The sequence below is a fragment of the Sarcophilus harrisii genome, chromosome 2 (assembly GCF_902635505.1).
Source record: "Sarcophilus harrisii chromosome 2, mSarHar1.11, whole genome shotgun sequence".
In the NCBI taxonomy this organism is placed as follows: Eukaryota; Metazoa; Chordata; class Mammalia; order Dasyuromorphia; family Dasyuridae; genus Sarcophilus; species Sarcophilus harrisii.
Window position 1 is genome coordinate 648,658,140 of NC_045427.1, and position 20,663 is coordinate 648,678,802.

The 20,663-nt window shown below is 34.6% G+C and overlaps 1 protein-coding gene across 2 annotated transcripts in view; it reads left to right on the plus strand.

Annotated features, from left to right (window-relative positions):
- The window catches only part of PCDH15 (protocadherin related 15), a 2,067,151-nt gene that overhangs the window by 1,981,863 nt on the left and 64,625 nt on the right, over window positions 1-20,663 (plus strand). For both annotated transcript variants that reach the window (XM_031956966.1, XM_031956965.1), the window contains 2 exons: window positions 11,814-12,029; window positions 17,147-17,235. In XM_031956966.1, coding sequence (XP_031812826.1) covers window positions 11,814-12,029; window positions 17,147-17,235 — 305 coding nt within the window. The remainder of the gene's footprint in view (window positions 1-11,813; window positions 12,030-17,146; window positions 17,236-20,663) is intronic.

A 20,663-nucleotide genomic window follows, 5' to 3' on the forward strand; every position in this document is an offset into this window, starting at 1 on the left:
TTAAGCAAAGTTTTATCTCCCTGAATTTATTTTCTTACAAAGTGTTTGTATATCAAATATGATGCTCTATTAAATGAATTATGTAACAAAAAAAAATCCACTTCCTCAAAGCAAAAATGTTGACTGGCATTTTGATATAAACTGTAAATTGAGATTGAAATTAATTATCTTTTCCCCCCCAAGAGAGCTCAATTTTTATGTTTTCTCATAATATTTGTGCTAACATCAAGAAACCCTCATTTCTTTTCTTCCCATGAAACTTGAAATTACTTCAGAGGACTGAATATTTATTTATAAGAACACGATATATTTGAGAAAAGAAATTACCCTTTTTGAGGGCTCTCAAAGAAGCTTTTATCTCTCTATACTCAGTGACTAGCATATAGCATATTGCAAAGAGTAAGCACTTCATATATGCACATTTAACTGAACAAAAAGATGGAGTTTGGATCATGGCTCTAGAGATAAAAGAGAATTTAGAGATAATTTAGTTCAACTTCTTCATTTTGTAGTTGGGTAAACTCAAAATGTGTGTGATAGAAGTCACTCTACAAACAATAATGCAGGGCATTGCAATAGGCAATGTAGGATGTTCCAGATTTGCAGAATACTTTAGAGAAATTGTTAAAATGAGAAAAATAACTTGAAAAGAAAAAAACAAAGCCTGGACTGCCTCTAATCTTTCACAATATTACAATAAAAGAGAATCATGTCCATTTTTACAGATGTCATTTACTATAATGAGAAATTCAAAAGATATTTTTAAGTGTGATTTGCTTTAATTTTTTCTAAAAATGATTTGTTCTTCTATAAGATAATTTCTATCTGTATACTAGAAAGTACTACCTCTGTGACTATGTGGAAGTCACTTAACCTCTTAGTACTTTAAGATTATAAATTACAGAAGACAACAATCTAAGTTCAAGGAATTTCTAGACTGAGTTTTCTATATTAAAAAAGTTACAAATTTTTATCATTTTAAAAATAATTAACATTTAACTTTTCCATGTACTAACACTTTGGAGATTAATAGGTCAAAATGAGAATGTATGAGAGGCAGTGGAAGATGTGATGTGGTTTGAAGAAGAGTATCAGGATTCACAATCTGCCTCATCCAATTAACTAATGAGGAGTCTTAGGTAAGCTGTAGAAAGTCTCTTGACCTGTTTCCTCTTCTCTAAAATGAGAACATTGGCCCAAATGCCTTCAAAGATCATTTTGAGCTTAACATTTCTGCTCAATGTTTGGGTGCTGCTCCATACATTCATAAAATGAAATTAAATGGAGAATTCTCCAGGTTTATAGTTAGAGAAATTAATTTTAAGTTTTTATCCTGCCATTAATTACTTCAGTCTCTCTGGGACTCACTAAATACTTCATCTATAGAAATAAAAAAAACCTGAAGTCAATACCTCTAAAGTTCCTCTTGCTCTAAATTTGTGTTGCTATTTACAATTTAGAAGCAATGTATGGCTGGGAAGTCAGCTTTGAAACAAACTAGATTCTCCATCTCTATGGTCTCTGCTGCAATTCTGATATTTTCACGTTAGCTGAGTTCTCACATTGAGAGTTGTCTTTGATTCATGTAATTCTTCAAAAACAATTGACAAATAGTCTATTTTCATACTACTCCTGAATTTTAAAAGCAATTCATGTTGCTTGGTGAACCCAACTAGGATTTCAATAATCTATAAAAAGAAAAGCTCTTTTTTTCACTTTGGCTTTTATATGTAGTATCCATCATTGTTTGTTTGTTTGTTTGCATAAATGCATAAAATGAATCTTTTAGAGCAGATGTTTTTAATTTGGTGTCCATGAATTGGTTTTTAAATTTTTATGATGGTATTTTAATTATCTCCCTTTGTGATCTTAACATAGTGCCTGCCACATAGGAAGTAGGTAGAAATGTTTGGTGGTTGGCTTGTTTTATGTATTTAAAAATATTATTCCATTGTGAACTTATCCTACCATTTTGGAGAACAATCTGGAATTGTTCCAAAAGAGTTATCAAACTCCCTTTGATCCAGCAATACCACTACTCGGTCTTTTTCCAAAGATGATTGAGGAAAAGGAAAAAAAAATAAAACTATGTTTTAAAATGTTAATGGCAGCTCTCTTTATGGTGGCAAAGAAATGGAAATTGCTGGGATGCAACTGAACAAATTGTGGTACATGGTTGTGATGGAATACTACTATGTTATAAGAAATGATAAGCTCAGCAATTACAGAAAAAACATGGAAAGACTGGCACACAAAAATGAAAAGTGAAATGAGCAGAATATTGTATACCATAATAATAATATTGTTTTAAGAATGACTATGAAACAAATAAGTCATTTTGACTATTACAAATATCCAAATTAACTATAAAGGACATAGGAAAAAGATATCTGCATTCAGAGAAAGAATTGATAAATAGAAGTATATATAGAATACATATATAGGCCTTCTTGCATTTAATGGTGGCCATCTCTAGGGCAGAAGTAGAGAAGAGGGGGAAGAAAAAAAAGATTGACATGATAACTGTATTTAAAGGAAATAGCATGTTGTATATAATAGATTTGCCATTGCATATTTAACCATCTTTTAATTATACTATTCTATAGAAATTATTCTATAATTTAAAAATAAATGAATGAGTGAAACATTATTCCAAAAAAGGGTTTAAAGGCTTTGCCAAACTTTCAAAGGCTTCTATGGCACCAAAAGGTCAAACTTCCCTGTTCCAGGGAATATTTGTGGGATGGACAAGAGTGGTGGAAAATGAGACAACCCGAAGGAAGTACAAACAGTAATGAGAAAATGTTCTATTTCTGCCTCATAATACACACCATTTTCTTCTCTATACCCAATATTTTGTTTCCCTTTCCATAACTTTGCATTAAATGGCTGAAATGTGTTTTCAAAGTCCTTACAAATTGATCCAACCATTCTGGAGAGCAGTTTGGAACTATGCCCAAAGGACTACAAAATTGTACATATCCTTTGATCCCACAGTCTCATTATTGTACCTATATCCCAAAGAGATCATAGAAGATGGAAAAGGACACACATGTTCAAAATGTTTGTAGCAGCTCTTTTTGTACTGGCAAGAAACTGGAAACTAAATGGATGCCCATCAGTTGGAAAATGATTGAATAAGTTATGATTATATGAATGTTATAGAATATTATTCTTATAAGAAATTATCAGCAGGGTGATTTCAGAAAGACCTGGAGATACTTCCATGAATTGATGCTAAGTGAAATAAGCAGAATCAGGAGAACACTGTACATAGCAACATGATCATTGTACATGATCAATGTGATGGACTTAGATCTTTTCAACAATGAGATGATTCAAGGCAATGTTAATAGACTTGTGGAGAGAGAAGAAAAATTCCAAATTTTATTTTTTTTTATTTTTTTATTTAATAGCCTTTTATTTAAAAATTCCAAATGGTTTTTAAAAAAAAATTGGGAACAGGTTTTGCAAAGGTGAATGTTCAAAACTATCTTTGCATATATTTGAAAAAATAAAATACTACAAAAAGTCCTTCACAAATTTGCCTTACTTCCCTCCCAGCAATCTACAATTTAGCCAAAATAATTTTCTATTTTTTTTCTAACAACTGACTGCCCATCTTCCATCTCTGAACTTTTGTCACACAAACCTGGAACACATCATCTCATCTCCAATTCTTTAAATTCCTTATCTGCTCAAATATCATCTTCTACTTGAAATATTGCCTGCTAGTAATCTTCCCCCAACATCCATAATGTAACTGGTATGTAACTTTTACTTTGTTATGAATATTATGTCTTATTTTCAAGAAGAGGCTTAAGCTCATTAAAGAAAGGCACTACTTCATATTATATTTTTATCCTCAGCACCTTGGATAGTTCCTGGTCCATAAAAGGTACTTAATAAATGTTTATTGATTAACTGGTTAGAACCCCAAAACTTCCAAACACAAATCACTTTACTCATCAGTTATCACAAAAGGAAAATGAACTTGGGGTTGCTATTAAGTTAGACCTTCTGAACTCATATTGTTCTGATCAGTCAGACACATTGTAGCTTGACACTGGCATTGTGATGTTATTTTGGTCCTCTTAGAGTATTAAGGACAACAATAACCAGGGCAAAGGCCTGAGGTGAGAAAAGCACCTTCCAGGCAGAGATGACAGTCTGCCAAAAGCTCTCGAGGATGGAGACAACATTTTGTATATTAGAAGGAAAGAAAAATAGTTTGAGTGAATCAACAGATCTTAGGGTGGTGACAGGCACAATGGATGGAATGGAAAAAAAGAAATTAGATTCAGATGGCGAAAAGTTTTTAAAATTAAAAAAAGATCTTGTGTCTTATTCTGGGGGTTATAGGGAATAAAGGAAGCTCCTCAACAATAGTGATATGATAGAGATATCAGTATAGAAGCTATGTGGGGAATAGCCTGGAGTCAGGGAGGCCAGGTAGTAAGTTATTAGAGTAATCTGGAAGGATGAAAGTACCTGAATTAGGGAGGACAGTGCTTATGAGAGTGTAGAGAAAGAGATGTATGAAAGTCATGCTGTAAAGAATCAATTAGACTTGGCAACTGATTGGATGTAACCCAATAGGAATCAGGAAAGGCAGAGATAATTTGAAAACGTCTGGTGGCGTTCACAGATCCTTTGATGCTAATTACCCCCCTAATATTTCTGCTTCCACTTTAATCATTTAGGCAGTGTAGAAAGAATATAAATTTCTGCTGTTAAAATATTAATGGATTCACCTACTCACCTGTCTGACAGAGGCCATTATTTCATCATTTTCTTTTAATGTTGCTCACCAAAAAGTGAACTCCAAAAAAGTCATTATGCTAGGGAGATCTTTTAAAAAAATAAGTGGTTTCCTGGGTCTAGGCTTTCATTTAGAAATATAATTATCCCAACTTAAGTTGATTATCTTCAAAGTTTCTGACATTAACTCTTTTGGAGGAACTTTGGTGTTGTTGGGTACCTCCCCTTTTCCTTGCCTGAAAGAATTATACACCATAAGAAGCTTATGCCATAGTCAGTGAAACTCATTCTTCTTGTGTGACCTTTATCGGATATTAATGACTACTGTCAAGAGTACTGGAGCAAATGCTGAAACCAAATTGTATGCAAAACCATGCTCTTTTGGAAAACTTGATTTATTCAACTGCATCATTTCAGGAAATACTTTCTTCATCATCTCTCTTTAACTGGATGCAATGTGAAACCAGTGTTAGCAGTTGTGGAATGATAATTAGGTTGCTGTTCCTGTAAATCTGAAAGAAGTAGGGTGGTGGTAGTTGGCTCAACTTGGAGGCAGGAAGACTTGGATTCAAATTTCACTTCTCATGACCTGGAGCAAACCATGTAGCTTTTTTTCAGTCACGATTTACTTATCCATAAAAGTGAAGCATTTTGACCCAAAGCCCTCAAATTTTTCTCCCAGCTCTAAATCTATGACCATCTGACCTCATTTACAGAGCTTTTCCATAAATTCATCATTGAGAAGAGGTCAGATAGATTGACAATCTTGCCTTGGAGGAAGTCAATCCACATAGACTGGGATGTCTAATGGATATGTTAAAATATAAACAAAAATCAAATTTTGACTTTAGTTTACATTAGAACTTCTACTAAAGTCCTTTGGAATTTCATGATGGTCTATTGGTGACTATTAGTACTTAAATTTAGGTTAATGGAGAAGAAACTCTAGCCTAGTGAGGCCACAGAATATTCAGGATGGTTCCCAGAATGATACCTTTAAGCTGTCTTCTGAAGACTAGATTAACTAATGTACTAGTGCTCCTCACTAGGAGCTAATGTATCCTTTGCTGACCATAATAATTCTCAAAGATAGACAACTAAGATATCATGGGACTTTAAAAGCTCATTAGGAGTTCTCACACTGTGAAGAGTACTGATACTTGAAACAAGTATTGAATTAGTAATGAGCAGGTTCCTCCTTATTCATTCATTTGATCTGTAAACCTGATCTCTCATAATCTGAAAAAACAAAACTCAGGACATCAAATCAATGAGAGATTTTTCCCCGACTCTTTACTTTGATGTTTGACAGATCTGTGATCTCATAGTTTGGGGTAATTTTCCTAAGGAAACAATCATTCTATGACTGCTCATCCATTCTGAGCTTTTTCTAGGCCATCCCAGAAACCCTTCACAGGGGTTCCATTCAGTATACTGAAACCTTCTTCTAAGGTAGGAGATCTTCATCTGGGATCCATGAACTTTTGTTAACTGGTTTTAATGCAATTGGTTTCTTTGCAATCTTACTTTTTTTTCTAATTCGTTTCAGCATGTTATTTCAAAAAGAGGTCCAAAGATTTCACCAGATTGTGTGCCACAAAAGTTGGTCAATCTCTCTCTGTCTCTGTCTCTGTCTCTCTCTTTTTTTCTCTCTCTCTTTCACACACACACATACATACACACACATTCACACGTTCTATTCTACTATTCTAGGTTTGTTGTCATGGTCTGGAAAGCACTAGAACACATGGGCTGATCTTCAGTTTTTCTTTATTCTTGCCATGCAACTGGCCCATTTCCTTTTCTTGTCCTACACACTTCTAACACCATCTCTCCTGTGTATGTCTTGGTCAGTGATGGATTACAGCTTGCGTGTCCATGTGCTTTCACATTTCTCCCTAATGACCTTTAACTTCACTGTAAAGATCTCAGTATTCCATGACTTTGAACCACTCAGCATCATGAACTAACCTCACAAAAGGCCCAAGCTACCATTACCTCTTTCCTGATCATTTGCATGGAGGCTATAATTTGAGATTTTCCTATTCTAACTTATATTTCCCTCATTAATGGCTTTCTATTTAAAATTCATAAGCCATATATTATATGGCTAACTATATGGTGTTATGCTAATGTGGTGCACTTGGCAATAATAATGATAACTGGCATTTATATAGCACTGTGAATTTTGCAAATCCCTTTATATACAACATCTCATTTGAGTATCAAACCAATCCTCTAAGGTGGGCACAATGTGGATGACTACCCCCATTTCTTACATGAGGAAACTGAAGTTAACAAAGTAATAGAATTTATTGAACATCTTACAACAAATGTCAAAAGTGAGAGAAAATAAAGCGATATGATATTAGCTACTTGAAGAAATACTTGTCTTTGTATCCCTGATGCTTTAACCAATGCTTGGTATATAATAGGGACTTAACAAAATGCTTGTTCAACTAGGTGGTGTAGTGTGAAGAACGTTGAGAAAGGAATCAGGAAGAACTGTATTCAAATACTGCCTTAGATATTTACTAGCTGCATGACCCTGGGCAGGTCATTTACCATCTGTCTGCCTCAGTTTCCTCAATCATAAAATGAGAATAATAATTGTGTTTACTTCCCAGGGTTGTTAATGAAGGGGAAAGTATATCATTCGTAATGCCTTCTGGAAACCTTAATGCATTAAGAAAATGCTATGATTGACTTAAATTTTTAAAGCTTGTTCCTGAGATTAAAAAGCTGTTTTAATGAATAAAAATTATTTTTAAATGACATAATTAACTAGTGGTAATGAAAGACCATGGGGTTATGAAATAGAAGGCCTGATTCCTGGATTGAATTCTGGGAATTATGGGTTCAAGTTTATTTCTCACTTTCTTCAGGTATAAAATGAGAAAGTTGGACTATCCAGGAGGGCATAGCTTCACAGATTTGGAAGTAAAAAAGATAATAATGACCTTCTAGGCCAAACACCTCATTTTATCATTAAGTAATCTGAGAAAGTGTTTGCCTGAGCTTATGGAAATTGTGAGCAGCAAATTAGAAGCCAGGTGCCTCACTGTAGGGACATAATTCATTCCACCACATCACAATGACCATTCAGACTTCCTTAGCTCTAGTCCCATGTTGGACTAGAAAATATTCCTTTATCTATGGTACCCCCCAAATACTTTAAAATCAAAGTTATGTTAAAAACACTATAGATCCAGATGCCAAAACAAGGCACAGCTGGTCATTTGTAAATCTTGCTTCATAGATTTTCAATGAGATTCAAAACCTCCATCTCAGAGCTCTCACCTAAGGAGGCATATGTGCATATTTAAAAGAGAACTACTTATAATTCAGAGGAGAAAGTAAGCCTTCCATTTTTAATTGTGCATGACTCTAGTGTGTATGACTGGTAGGCGTATGAATTTTTATTTGTAAATTTATGTTCTCTGATGACAAAATGAAAAGGCACTGTGAAAAATTATGAAGAAAAGAGTTGATGTTTCTGTATAAAAATGACTCATAATAGATCCTCATGTTTGTTTACAAGGTGCCTTCATTTCAGAAGACTTGTGCTAAATAAAGTCACTGGCTTAATTTTAATTAAGAAAAAAAATAAATCCAAAGAGGTAAAAGCAGCAAATCTGAGGTCAAAAAGAAGTGGATAATTAAGGAGATATGAACAATAAAAAGTCATTGGATATTGAACACCTGGATACAAATTTAAATTGTGGGAAAGTGACTTGTCTCTTTCTCAATATCCTCATCTGGATTAATGAAAGGATTAATCTAGATGACTTCTGTTCCACTTTTGAACCTAAGATCTAGGATGTTGTCTTTTCTCATCTCTGAAGCTCACTTTTCCCTCCTATATGATGGGAATATTGGATTTGATGACTTCCATGTTCTCTTTCATCACTAAGTCTATAATATATGGCATTGGGTAAAGCTTATACTATCTCTGGACCTCAGTCTCCTCATCTGAAAAGTGAAAGGATTGGGCCACTTGACCTCAAAATCCCCTTCCTTTTGGAAATGTTTGATGCATAATGTGAGCCAAGTCAATTTTCCTGCCCGGTTTTAGGTCTTCTGAGAGTTAAGCTGGATGGTCGCTAATTTCCCATTCAAGTCAGGGATTCTGAAAGATTGAGTTACTTAAGGAAAATTAAAGTGAATCAGCCTAACACAATCAAAAAACTCAACTTAATAAGCCACTAACCTTAGCTGTTTGAGTAAAACATGTGTTCATGATTTAATTGAAAATATTCTCTGGAATTTCATCTAGACCATAATGTATGATTTCAGGGAAGTCATCTGGAATCATTAGAAGTATAAAGATTGCAGACAATTTCTGAACAAGTGTAGAAATGGCTTCATGCTTGCTAATTAGAATGTCGGGAAAATCTTAATAGCTAAAATCTGAATTTACATGCATTTTAGTTATCATTTCACACGTTGTTATTTTTATAAAAGAATAATGAGAGAATGCTGTCCCCTTTGGTGTCGGTAATATGAGCTGATGCTTTGGGGCAGGATGGTATAGATGTCCCCAACATCTGACAGGGCTCTCCAGATAGTTGTTGCTTCCAAGTAAAATTCAGTGATCAAGCAGTGCAGGATGTCTGTTGTCACATAGCATGAAATTCCCCAGGGAAAGGCTTTAGCTTTGGAACCTCCAGAGAACCAACTTCTTATCCCATCTCAAAATCTGAGACAGCTATTTAAACCATACTAAGCCTGTGTCCCTTCTCTCTAAAATGTTAATTATAATATTCTAGATTTGGAGTTAGATGGGATCTTGAAGACTTTATTATTCAAACCCCAATTTAAAATGTGAATTTCATTATCATTAGAATTCCATGGACCAGTGCTGTCCACAACCTATGCCCACCTTGTAAGTTCAGGGAGATGAATTGTCCATAATTTCACATCTCATCAAATATCAAAATTAAGGCTTAAATCTTTTATTCCTCAGTTCAAGCCCAAAAGCATTAATTTTACAACCCCATGGAAATTCCATGTATTATTTTGAACAAATTGCTTATAGAAGGAAGCTGGTCTAAAGCTTATACATATGGACACTTCTATAAAAAGAAAAAGAAAAATGTCTATATAACTACAATTTTAAAATTAATCATTTTTTTATTTAAAAATTTTCCCTTCCAGCCTCCTCCTTCCTTACCTATAGAGTAAGTGAGAAAAATAAAGCCAATTGCAAATATGGAGAGTCTGTTAAAACATGTTCCTGTATTGACCATATCCTTCTCCTCTGAGTATCTAAGGGATCCAGAGCAACCAAGAAAGAGGGTACATTTAGTCCATATGAGGAATAGTTGAAAGAATTGGAGATGTTCACCCAGAGAAGACTTGAGAGAGCCATGATCATTTTCTCTTTATATTTGAATGATTTTCAAAAGGAAGAAGAAATAGACTATTCTACTTGGGCCCAGAAGATAGATCTAGAAACAATAGGCACAAATTACAAAGAGACACATTTTAGATAATTGTAAGGATAAACTTTTTATTGCTTTGTGCTAAGAAAAGTTAAAACAAGCTTGCTTGTGGATCAAGTGGATAGTGAGCTATCTTTTTATGAAAGTCTTTATAGAAGTTGTTTCATGACCAATTTGGGAGGATTTTGTAGGATGATATTCAATCAGTATGTTTAGGATCAGTTAGTCTCTGGGGAACTTTCCAGGTCTGAGACTGTCACACACACACACACACACATGTCATAGCCATGTATATTCCACAGAAACAACTGAATGAAGAATTACCTGTATGGATCTTTTGTTTCAATAATCAACACAATTCAGAGTCAATCAGAATCAGTCCAAAGAAACAGTGCAAATAATTAAATCAGCTGAAAACTCATTGATTTAATCACCATGTAGGTAATCAAGAAAATATACACATTAATCTGCAACAATAAAGAGAGTTTCTTTCTCCTTGCCCACAAAATCACAGGTCCAATCTAAAAATAAATAGGTATTTAATAAAGTAAGTAGATGGATAGGTGTACAATCAGATTGAGAAAGACTTTAAGAGGTAGAAAATGTTAAAGATGTTGGAGTAGAAATCATAAGAACTGTTTTTTGGGTTTCAACTCCATTTAACAACTGTATCACCTGAGGTAACAATTTCTCTCAGACTTGTTTTTTTCATCCATATAATGAGAGTTGGGGTGGGAGAAGAATAACCACACTTCCTACTTATGAGGTTGTTGAGGTATGTACTTTATATTGTAAAGCACTAAAAGAAAGAAATGAATGTCAATGAATCATTAAAAGATACTCAGAGTATTTCAGTAGGGGACACACAAGCAGGGAAACAAGCTATAGTGTTAACTTTAATATATACTTAAAAACAAAACAAAACTATTCCATGATAGAATTTCATGGTGTCTTATGCAACTCTGGGTTTTTTTCCTGTTCTTTAAGGGAATTTTCATGTAAGTTGATGTTTATCAAATTCATAACAAAGAAAACTTACAAAACAATATTGGAAACTATTATCTAGAACTCAACTTCTTAAACTGAGAGTTGTGACTTATAATTGAATGGGCCTGTCATAAAATTATGATTTATTATCATCAGTGAATGTTTGATCTCTATGCCTATTTTACATACCCATATACCTAGGATCACATAAAAATTTCTCAAGTGAATAGGGAAGTAGAACAAGTTTAAGAATCCCTGACATAGAAAATGCAAAGGTAGTATGACTTTTATTCAATGGGTATGATCATATAACCCTTTATATTAGCATTATAAGGATCTCAGAGGTACTCTGGTTCAAACTTATCAATTTACAGGGATATAAACTGAGGTCTAGAGCATGAACTGAAGACAATCCTTTGGCAAGAAACCCAGTTCACTGCACAGGACAGAGATATTTTAGCTTGTTGAATTGAATCACATGGCTAACTTCACACAGGTATATAAGTGAGAGTTTCCAGATCCAATCCAGTGCTTCTGGCCATTAAAGGAAATGAATCATTTATCCAAAACATAGATACTAATTTTCTTCATATTCATTTTCTCTTCTGCTTTTCTTCTTAGGCAACTGATAAAGACACTGGTAATTATAGCGCCGTGGCATACAGACTTATCATACCTCCAATTAAAGAGGGAAAGGAAGGATTTGTTGTGGAAACATATACAGGTCTAATAAAAACTGCCATGCTCTTCAAAAACATGAGAAGGTCCTACTTCAAGTTCCAGGTCGTTGCAACAGATGATTATGGAAAGGGGTTAAGTGGCAAAGCCAATGTTCTGGTAAGTGGAAAAGATTTTGGAAAAAAGTTTTGGGAGAGGAGGGAGTGAATGTGACAATAAAGGTAAGAAGGATATATCATGGAAAATATTATTGGGAATTTCTCAGTTCCAACAAGAGATCAAGGAAGTGGCAAAAATTCTTTAGATACCCTAAAAGTGATTCTGCCTTCCATCACGAGCTTCATTAATAAGGTACTATAGAACTTGAAAAGCTGTGCTTGGAACCATTTTGGTAATATGATCTAGTTTGTTTTCTTTTAATATGACTTTGTTCTTTTGGGGAATTTGTCACCATTTTTCATTTCCTTTTATGAGTCAGTTTATGATTTAAAATTTAATTTGCTAATGAGATCAAATGAAAATGGATATCTCCATAGTTGGGCAGCAGGAATTAAAACAATGGGAATCACTTTTATTCTCCATCAAGCCAATGGATCTGTCATATTACTGATATCAGAGTTCCTTCCAAGTTTTGAGATCCACCACCTTACTCAGAATTCCCAGTCAAAATGTGGCAGACCTTCCTTGTTTTTTCTAGGTGACTTGAAGAAGTGACTATATTGTTTTATAGTAGGTATGTTATAATTATCAGCAAATCAAGGTTCAAGGATAAAAGAAAAATGGGGGAATGGAATATGTTAGGAATAGTAGGAAGCTCAGTTTGGCTCAAAAATAGAAAATATGAAGGAAAGTAATAAATTGTAAGCCTGGAAACGTTGTATGACACAGACTGTGAAATACTTAAAAACTCGAAGGAGTGGAAATTAAAAATATCTAGAATATGGATGCAGAGCATTTCTGTTCCAAGAGACAAAGAAAATGCTATAGAATTAAAGTATTACTTAAAAGAAAAATTGTGATAGGATTTTTTGTAACAATTGGCATGCCTAGTCACTTAACTCAAAACAAGTCTAATTTAGTTTATGCATTTGTAAAAATGGAAGTAATAATGGCACCTACCTCCTATTGTTGAAGATAAAATTTGATAGTTTTAAAGCACTTTGAAGACATAAGTCACTGCATAAATGCTATTATATTTCCTATTTGTTTCCTTTTTATATTAATATATGTTTATGGAATAAAATGAGCATTTCCATAACATAATATTAAAACACTGCATAAATTCTAGTTATTATTATAATTTTTGCTGTAATAAATGTGGAAACTTAATTAGTTGTTTCAACCATGATCAGTTATTCCATAAATTACTCTCCTTAGCTTCTCTGAGAATTGATTCCCTTAAGTATCAAACAGTGATAATAAAGTATGTAATGATATACCTACTTCAAAGGGTTATTTTGAGAATGAACTGGAAAATTGTGTGGAAATAACTTTACAAACTTTGGAGCAATATGTGTCTGGGTCTGTTGTTATACATGTAAAGATCCTCAGTCTACCTTGTTTCATAGGAAATTGGTAAAGGATGAATGAATGAATCAAAAGCAAATGGAGGCGGGGCAGGTAGGTGGTGCAGTGGATAGAGCACCAGCCCTGAAAGTCAGAAGAGTTACCCAATTGCCCAGCCCCCAAAAAAGAAAAAAAGCAAATGAAGAAGAAATATCAGCATTACAATTATGCATACAAATACCCTTAACTTTACATACACAATGTTCCAATAGAAGTGGATAAATAGAATGATTATTTTTGGGACAGTAGACAAGGTCATAATGACTTGAAAAGTAGGAATCATGACATAGATTTAGGTAGGATCTTCATGAATTTGTTATAATGTTGTCATGGCTGTTCTTATTAGAAAAGTTCCACAAGGTCACAATTCTTTGGTAAATTCAACAAAAGTCACCTCAGCAGTTATGAATGAGATATTTTAAAGGTGCAAAATCCACGCAAAATTAAATACTGATATGAGGATTAGATAGGAAATAGGCCACAAAACAGATATGAAGTTTCTATGCTGTATTTTCATACCAAGAAAATATTGCAGGAGAATAAAATTATATCCTCAAACTCTGGAAAATTGATTGGCAAAGAATCTTAAACTCAATTTTAAGGAATCGTAATGTGATTCACAGGGCTCAGTCATGCCGACAACATCAATTACAGCAGTTTCTGATTGAATCAGTTGCCTCAACCATGACCAGCTATTCCAATCATTAAGAATCCCAGGTCAGAGCAGTGATTTGGAAATTGAAACTTTGATCAGTGATCAACCTACAGAAAGTTAATTTTAGTAAGTGTGCGGCACATTCTCCAAGTCTTTAGTGTAGCAGATCAATCAATACATGCTGATACACATGTTCTGTCTATGTTTGACTTGGAGCTATAATGCAAATGCCTTCTGAAAGCAAAATGCCCTATAAATCTTGGAAATTCGATCATCACCACCAAAATGGACAGCATCAGTTTAAAGCTCCCTCATTTATTTTCTCATTTGCTTATTTAAGGTTTTTTATATTTAGGATGAATTTAATTACTGCAAGGAAATGGACTGATATTTTTTTTTCAAAAGGGAGCTGTAAACAATAAGATAGTTCCAGTTAGAAGACTCGCACAAAAAGACATGCTAAAAATGTAACAGCTGGGAAAGGGAGACAGGTTACATTTTATTGTAACTTCTGAAATTTCTCATTCTCATTCTAGACTATGCATAACTTCCCATATGATGGAAAAGAAAAAAAAATAACATTTGACACAGTCATTAAAATCATTTACACAATTGACAATTATCTGTTAATTCAGTGTCTTAGTTGCGAGAGCTGAATATTGGGGGAAAGCTATCGTAGGAGGCAGAGAACTTGATTTTGAATGCCATTCAGTGACTAACTGCTCCCTGTGTGGAGCCAGGCAATCATTTTGCTTTTCTGGGTCTGTTTTCTCTTCTCTAAAATGAGGGGGTTGACACCAAGTTCCTTTCTTGAAGTAAACTGCCAAGCATTTCAACTCTACTGAGGAAAGCACAACTCCATTGGTCTGGCCATGTGGTTCAAATGCCAAATATATGCTTGCCAAAAAGATTATTTTATGGAGAATTCAGACATGGCAAGCGCTCACAAGGTACTCAGAAATGGCAATAAAAGGACACTCTCAAAGTCTCTTGTAAGAACTTTAGAATCAATTGCATGACACGGGAGACAATGGCAGAGGATCATCCAGCATGGCACACCCTCATCAGAAAAGGTGCTATTCTGTATGAACAAAGCAGAATTTAGCTCAGAAGAATGCAAGATGAACAAAATTGAAAAGTCTACCCCAAATAGGGGTTTCTCCCACTCTTTCCCCCTCAGGTCTTTTGGGTTAAGGTCACCCAGAAATAAGCTCTGACCTTGTTAATTTCAAGTCTTTGAAAGATAGGAAAGTCAATAATCACAATTAAAAGCAAATATTTGAATAAAGAGGTATTTAAAATGCTCACACTTCTGGCCACTGTCAGTTAGCAGGGGAGTGACCCCAAGATTTTAAGTGAAGCCTTCTACTCCAGACACCATGAGAATTGTGTGCTTATCATAGGGACTATTTGTGTCCCACTGTGGCAGAGTCTTCTGAGCTCATGTTGTCTGATCAGCTACAGTTGGACATACTGTAACTCTACTTCAATATAGTGATGTCATTTTAGTCCTCTTCCAGAACAAAGAACTATAACCCCAACCCAAAATGACGGGGTTGGATAGATGACCTGAAACATCCCTTAAGCTCCTAGGGGTTTCTATTTGCTTTGTGAGATCCTCAGGGTCTTCAAATTCGATCCAATAATTGTTTGTTCAGCCAAAAATGAAAATGAGAGCTTTTTTCCCGGTGTCAGTTTCCTTTTATGAACTTCATTCTTTTAAAAAATAGCAAGACTGACATAGGAAGAATGAGGAAGAAGGTGGACATGTTTGTCACCATAAACACTACTCCTGATGAATTCACATATCATTTGCTGACAAGTCAGCAAGAAATGTTTTCCTCCATCAACATTTTAGCCGTGATATAAAAATAATGCAAAAAGTGATTAAGGCACCATCCCTTGATAAGGAATGGCAATTGGTAGGGTGTAAATTACTGTGGTTAATAATATGAGCCCTTTCATAGCATCCTATTTTAATTTATTGAAGCAGCTAACCAGTTACTCCATTTAGTGATTTCTTCACTCCCAAATGTGTGCTATTAACATATAATTTTTTTTAATTTACAATTTTAAGAAGTAATATAGACAAATATATATAAAAATGAAGTTATATATATATGTGTGTATATATATATATATATTATATATATGAAAATAAAGAAATGTTAATTTGTAGGGATATGATACTCCTACCAACTTGGGGGCAGGGGAAGAGAGAAAGAGTTTATGTGATGGATGATGCCTGAATTCTTTTAAAAGAAATAAGATATTCTAAAAGACAGAGATGAAGATATCTTATGCACTAAAATTGTGGGAAAATTTTTTTAAAATGTAAAAATAAGACAAAATAGATCCTTCCTACACTTGTAGAGCAAAATTTCAAACAACTGAAAGAATAATCCCTTCTTTTTTGTTTAAATAGTATATTTGTGTATGTGAACTGATGATGTTTCTATCAAGTTTCTACCTATCTATTGTTAGTGGATGGATTGGCATTCAAATTTTCTGATGCTAATTATGACATGTAGCCTCAGGTGGCAAAGTGAAAAGAGTATTTAACCTGAAATCAGTAAGATCTGAATTTAAATCCACTCTTAGACACTACTAGTTGTGCTATCCAGTCCAGTTCCTTAAACTTTGCTTGCATCAGTCTCCACACCCAAAAATCATGACTAGTGATCACAGCTATCTTCTAGGTTTGAGAATAAAATCAGATGACATTCATAAAGTGGATCATCAAACTTGATACAATAAAAATGCTAGCTTTTAGCATTATTAAAGTTGTTTTCAATTGTCATGTACTTCTCCCCTGCCCAAAATGAAAGAAATACATTTCCTTTCTCCAATGCCTAAAATAGGACTCAGCATAGACATGCTTGTTGGTTGATGAATACACAACTGCACTGATTGCTCAGTTGATTTTTCCTTAACTTAAAATGAGAGGATGTCATGTCTAGATATGTTGGAGAGGCAAGAACACAGCTTGAAACTTTTCACTATATCAATGTGCACATGGAAAGGTTCCTTTGACTCTTGTGTTGATGCTTTTCAGGTGTCTGTGGTCAATCAGCTGGACATGCAAGTCATTGTCTCCAATGTGCCTCCAACGCTCGTGGAGCAGAACATCGATGAACTGACAGAGTAAGCCATTTATGTTCATTTCTTTTCATTCTTGAATTTGTAAAGTTAGAAATTAAAAGTAAATTTATATGTACACGTGCACATATATCTACATGTGTGCATATATATATGCATATGGTATTGTACATACATCATAAAGGCTATATAATATACCTTCATAAATATTCATATGTGTATTTGTTAAAAGTAAGGCGCCATACATAAGTCACCCTGCCATACTCAAAAGTAATTATCTTTGTTAGGAAAGAGAATTTCATGATTTAATTTATCAAAACTAAGTGTGAACAGGACTTACACACCTGCTTGAATCAATCAAAGGTAATGAGTGTATGAGACTTGATCATATATCAGGAATTGATTTAAAAAGGAGGGGCTATCTCAGACCAGTTAGAGAATCCAAGGTTTTACAGCAAAGAAAAGCATGAGATCATAGAGTGTTGGGCTGGAAAGTATCAGTAGTCCCGGGTCTACCAGCAGAGTTATGGTGGGGAAGGTTGAGGGGAGCAGGGCTATTAGTTGTATAGGCATCCTGGAGTAGACCACTCTGCCTGATACCAATGTACCTAGGAAATCCTGAGAATCATTTATTTTCCCTCATGTCTTGTACCAAAGTAGAGGAGAGATAGAACTATCACTAGTACTCTCTTAGCTCCAGTTTGATTTTAGGTCTACATGAAACAATTATCAGTCATTATTTGAAGAAAATAAGTTACTTTGCCCTAATACAGCAAAGTTCCAAGGGCCACAATCCAATATACCTTTACCTTTAGTAGAAGCTGCTTCCCTTGCCTCAGGAGAATGTATATGGCCATCAAGTAATCAGGAGATGGTGTTTTTTGTTATTATCCAGTTATTTCAGTCATGTCCCACTCTTTGTGACCCAGTTTGGGGTTTCTTGGCAAATAGATTGGAGTGGTTTGCCATTTGCTTCTCCAGCTCATTTTCCACATGAGAAAACTGAATCTAATGGCATTAAATGTCTTGCCCAGGAAAGAAGTTCCCAACTAGGAACTGTCTGAAGCTAAATTTGAATTCAGGAAGATGAATCTTTCTTGCTTGAGTCCAGTGCTCTATCCATTATGGTGTCACATAGTTACCCATAGTGCCTTGTCATAATATCTGGCTTAGTTCTGTGTCTCTATATCCTATTTAGTTAGTCAAGTATTTCAAATAACTTGAATTTTACTTAAATCACCCAGAGGGCAAGAGATAATTATAAATAGATGTAATATAAAGTTGGACAGAGAATCCAACCTCTTAGTAAATGTTACTATATACATTTTCCTAACTGGAGGCTCTAAGTAATTATTATAACTTTTTATTTAAAATAGGCTCCTTAAAGCAAGTAGAGGTAACCATGTGTACTTTACAGGCTATAATAGTGCCCCTAAAATTAAAATGAGCTAATTATTAAAATGTAGTATAAGACATTTTTTTTCCCCTAGTAGAAGCAGCTAGATAACGGAGTGGATAGAGTTGGGTCAGAGTTAAGAAACCGAGTTCAAATCCTACCTCAATCATCCATCAGCTCTGTAACCCTATACAAATCATTTAATTTCTCTCAATTTCAATTTCTGCATCATTAAAAAATAGAAATGATAATAGCATCTACAAATAATATTTGTAAAATATTTTACATGATTTCTAGCATATAGCAAGTATTTAAGTTTTCTATATGATTCAATATAAATTTTCCAACTATATACCAAACCAGGAAGTTGCAGGGGACTGGAGAAGCCTGAATGGCTCAAGACAACTATGCACGTGATTGTACACACATTGCTTTGGATCTTGATGTTTAATCATTTTTCTTCTAGTTTATGTCGGGCTGACAGTTGTTACTTCCAGCTGCTGTCAACCTGGCGACCTCTTCATTCCTTATTCTGATCATTCAACCAAGTAGTCAATCAATAGACATCTATTAAATGCATCCAGAATGATGGGCACTCTGCCAGGTCCTGGACATTCAAAGAACCATTGAAAATGCCCTTTGTCCTCAGGAAGCTTACATTTCAAATGGAAGACAATGTTCACAGACATAAAAGAATACAAAAGATGCACAAAAAAGTATAAAATAACCTTAGTGAGGTTCAGAATGGGTGTAAGGAAGTAAACAAACAAACTTCTAATATACTGTAGAATTATTTAGACTAGGAAATATGATCATTGAATTTTAGAGTTGTATATGAAACATAGGATTAAGGTTCTTAAAGTATGACCTCTTAGTTCCAGTTTGATTTTATATCTAAATGAAATACTGATAAATCATTGATTGAAGAAAATAAGTTACTTTGCTCTAACACAAAGGTATGGGCATTTTCCAGTCCAATGTACCTTCACCTTCAGTAGGAGTTGATTCCCTTGTCTTCTTATGAGAATGTGGTCATCGGGTAATAGAGATAATCATCATTTTTTTTTTGATAGCAACAAAAAATTATACTATTGTAATCCCACCCAGAAAACATAAAGGCACTGAGAGGGAGAATCAGTTAAATAAAGGGAAGAATTCCTTGGCCTATATGGAACCCATTCTCCTGCTATCAGGTATATGATTTATCCCCCTCTCTCTTTGTGACCCCATTCTTCCACTAATGGAAATGTCTTGAAATGTCATGACACTGGCAGAAATAATTAGGCCAAGCTATGGGAAACCTCAGAATATCACCCGACTCCATGGTGATGACATCTTTTCTTCCATGTCTAGAAAATGCATTCCACATAAGTGGGCATGTTATTTTGCAAAGCTATTTTTGTTGCTTTTCCCCCTGATGCTGTCGGGTCACTTGAATCATTGAGTTGCTCAGCAATAGAACATCTGTCATTGTTATACTTGGAAAATGTCACCTGGCAATGTTAGGAAACAACGTGAGAGAATTCAATTAAAATATAAGAAAACCCTTATGTTAAAAGTGAAAATGTCTTTAAGAAAAGGAAAATCCTCCCCTCTTGGGACCGTGCTGGAGTTTGAACTGAAAGGTGTAAAACATGGCTCTGTGAGACAATAAGAGGTCTGGAATGAATTCAGGTTGATTGGGTAAATGACTAGGTAATAATGTCCAGTCAATTCTGAGACCAAGACCAATAGACAGTTCTTAATTTACTCAGTTCCCCCTGGGGAAGAAGGGAATTATGCTTCCAAGGTCAACACTAGTATTGACCTCATCTTCTCATTAGAGATAACCTTGAGTAAGTTACACTGAGAGGAACAAAACCATATGACAAGAAATATATGAATTAGCCTCATCTCTGAGAGATCTCTTGTCCTGCAGCAGCGGAGGAAAGGGAATCCTTCAGCAGAATTCAAAGCTGTGCAATCACCTAAGTGCTTTTAAAGGAGTTATCCCTCTACCTCTGCCCAAAACTACACTTAAGTTAGTGCTAAAATATACTTCTGACATTTGGGGAGGAGGAATAGAAGCAATCAACAG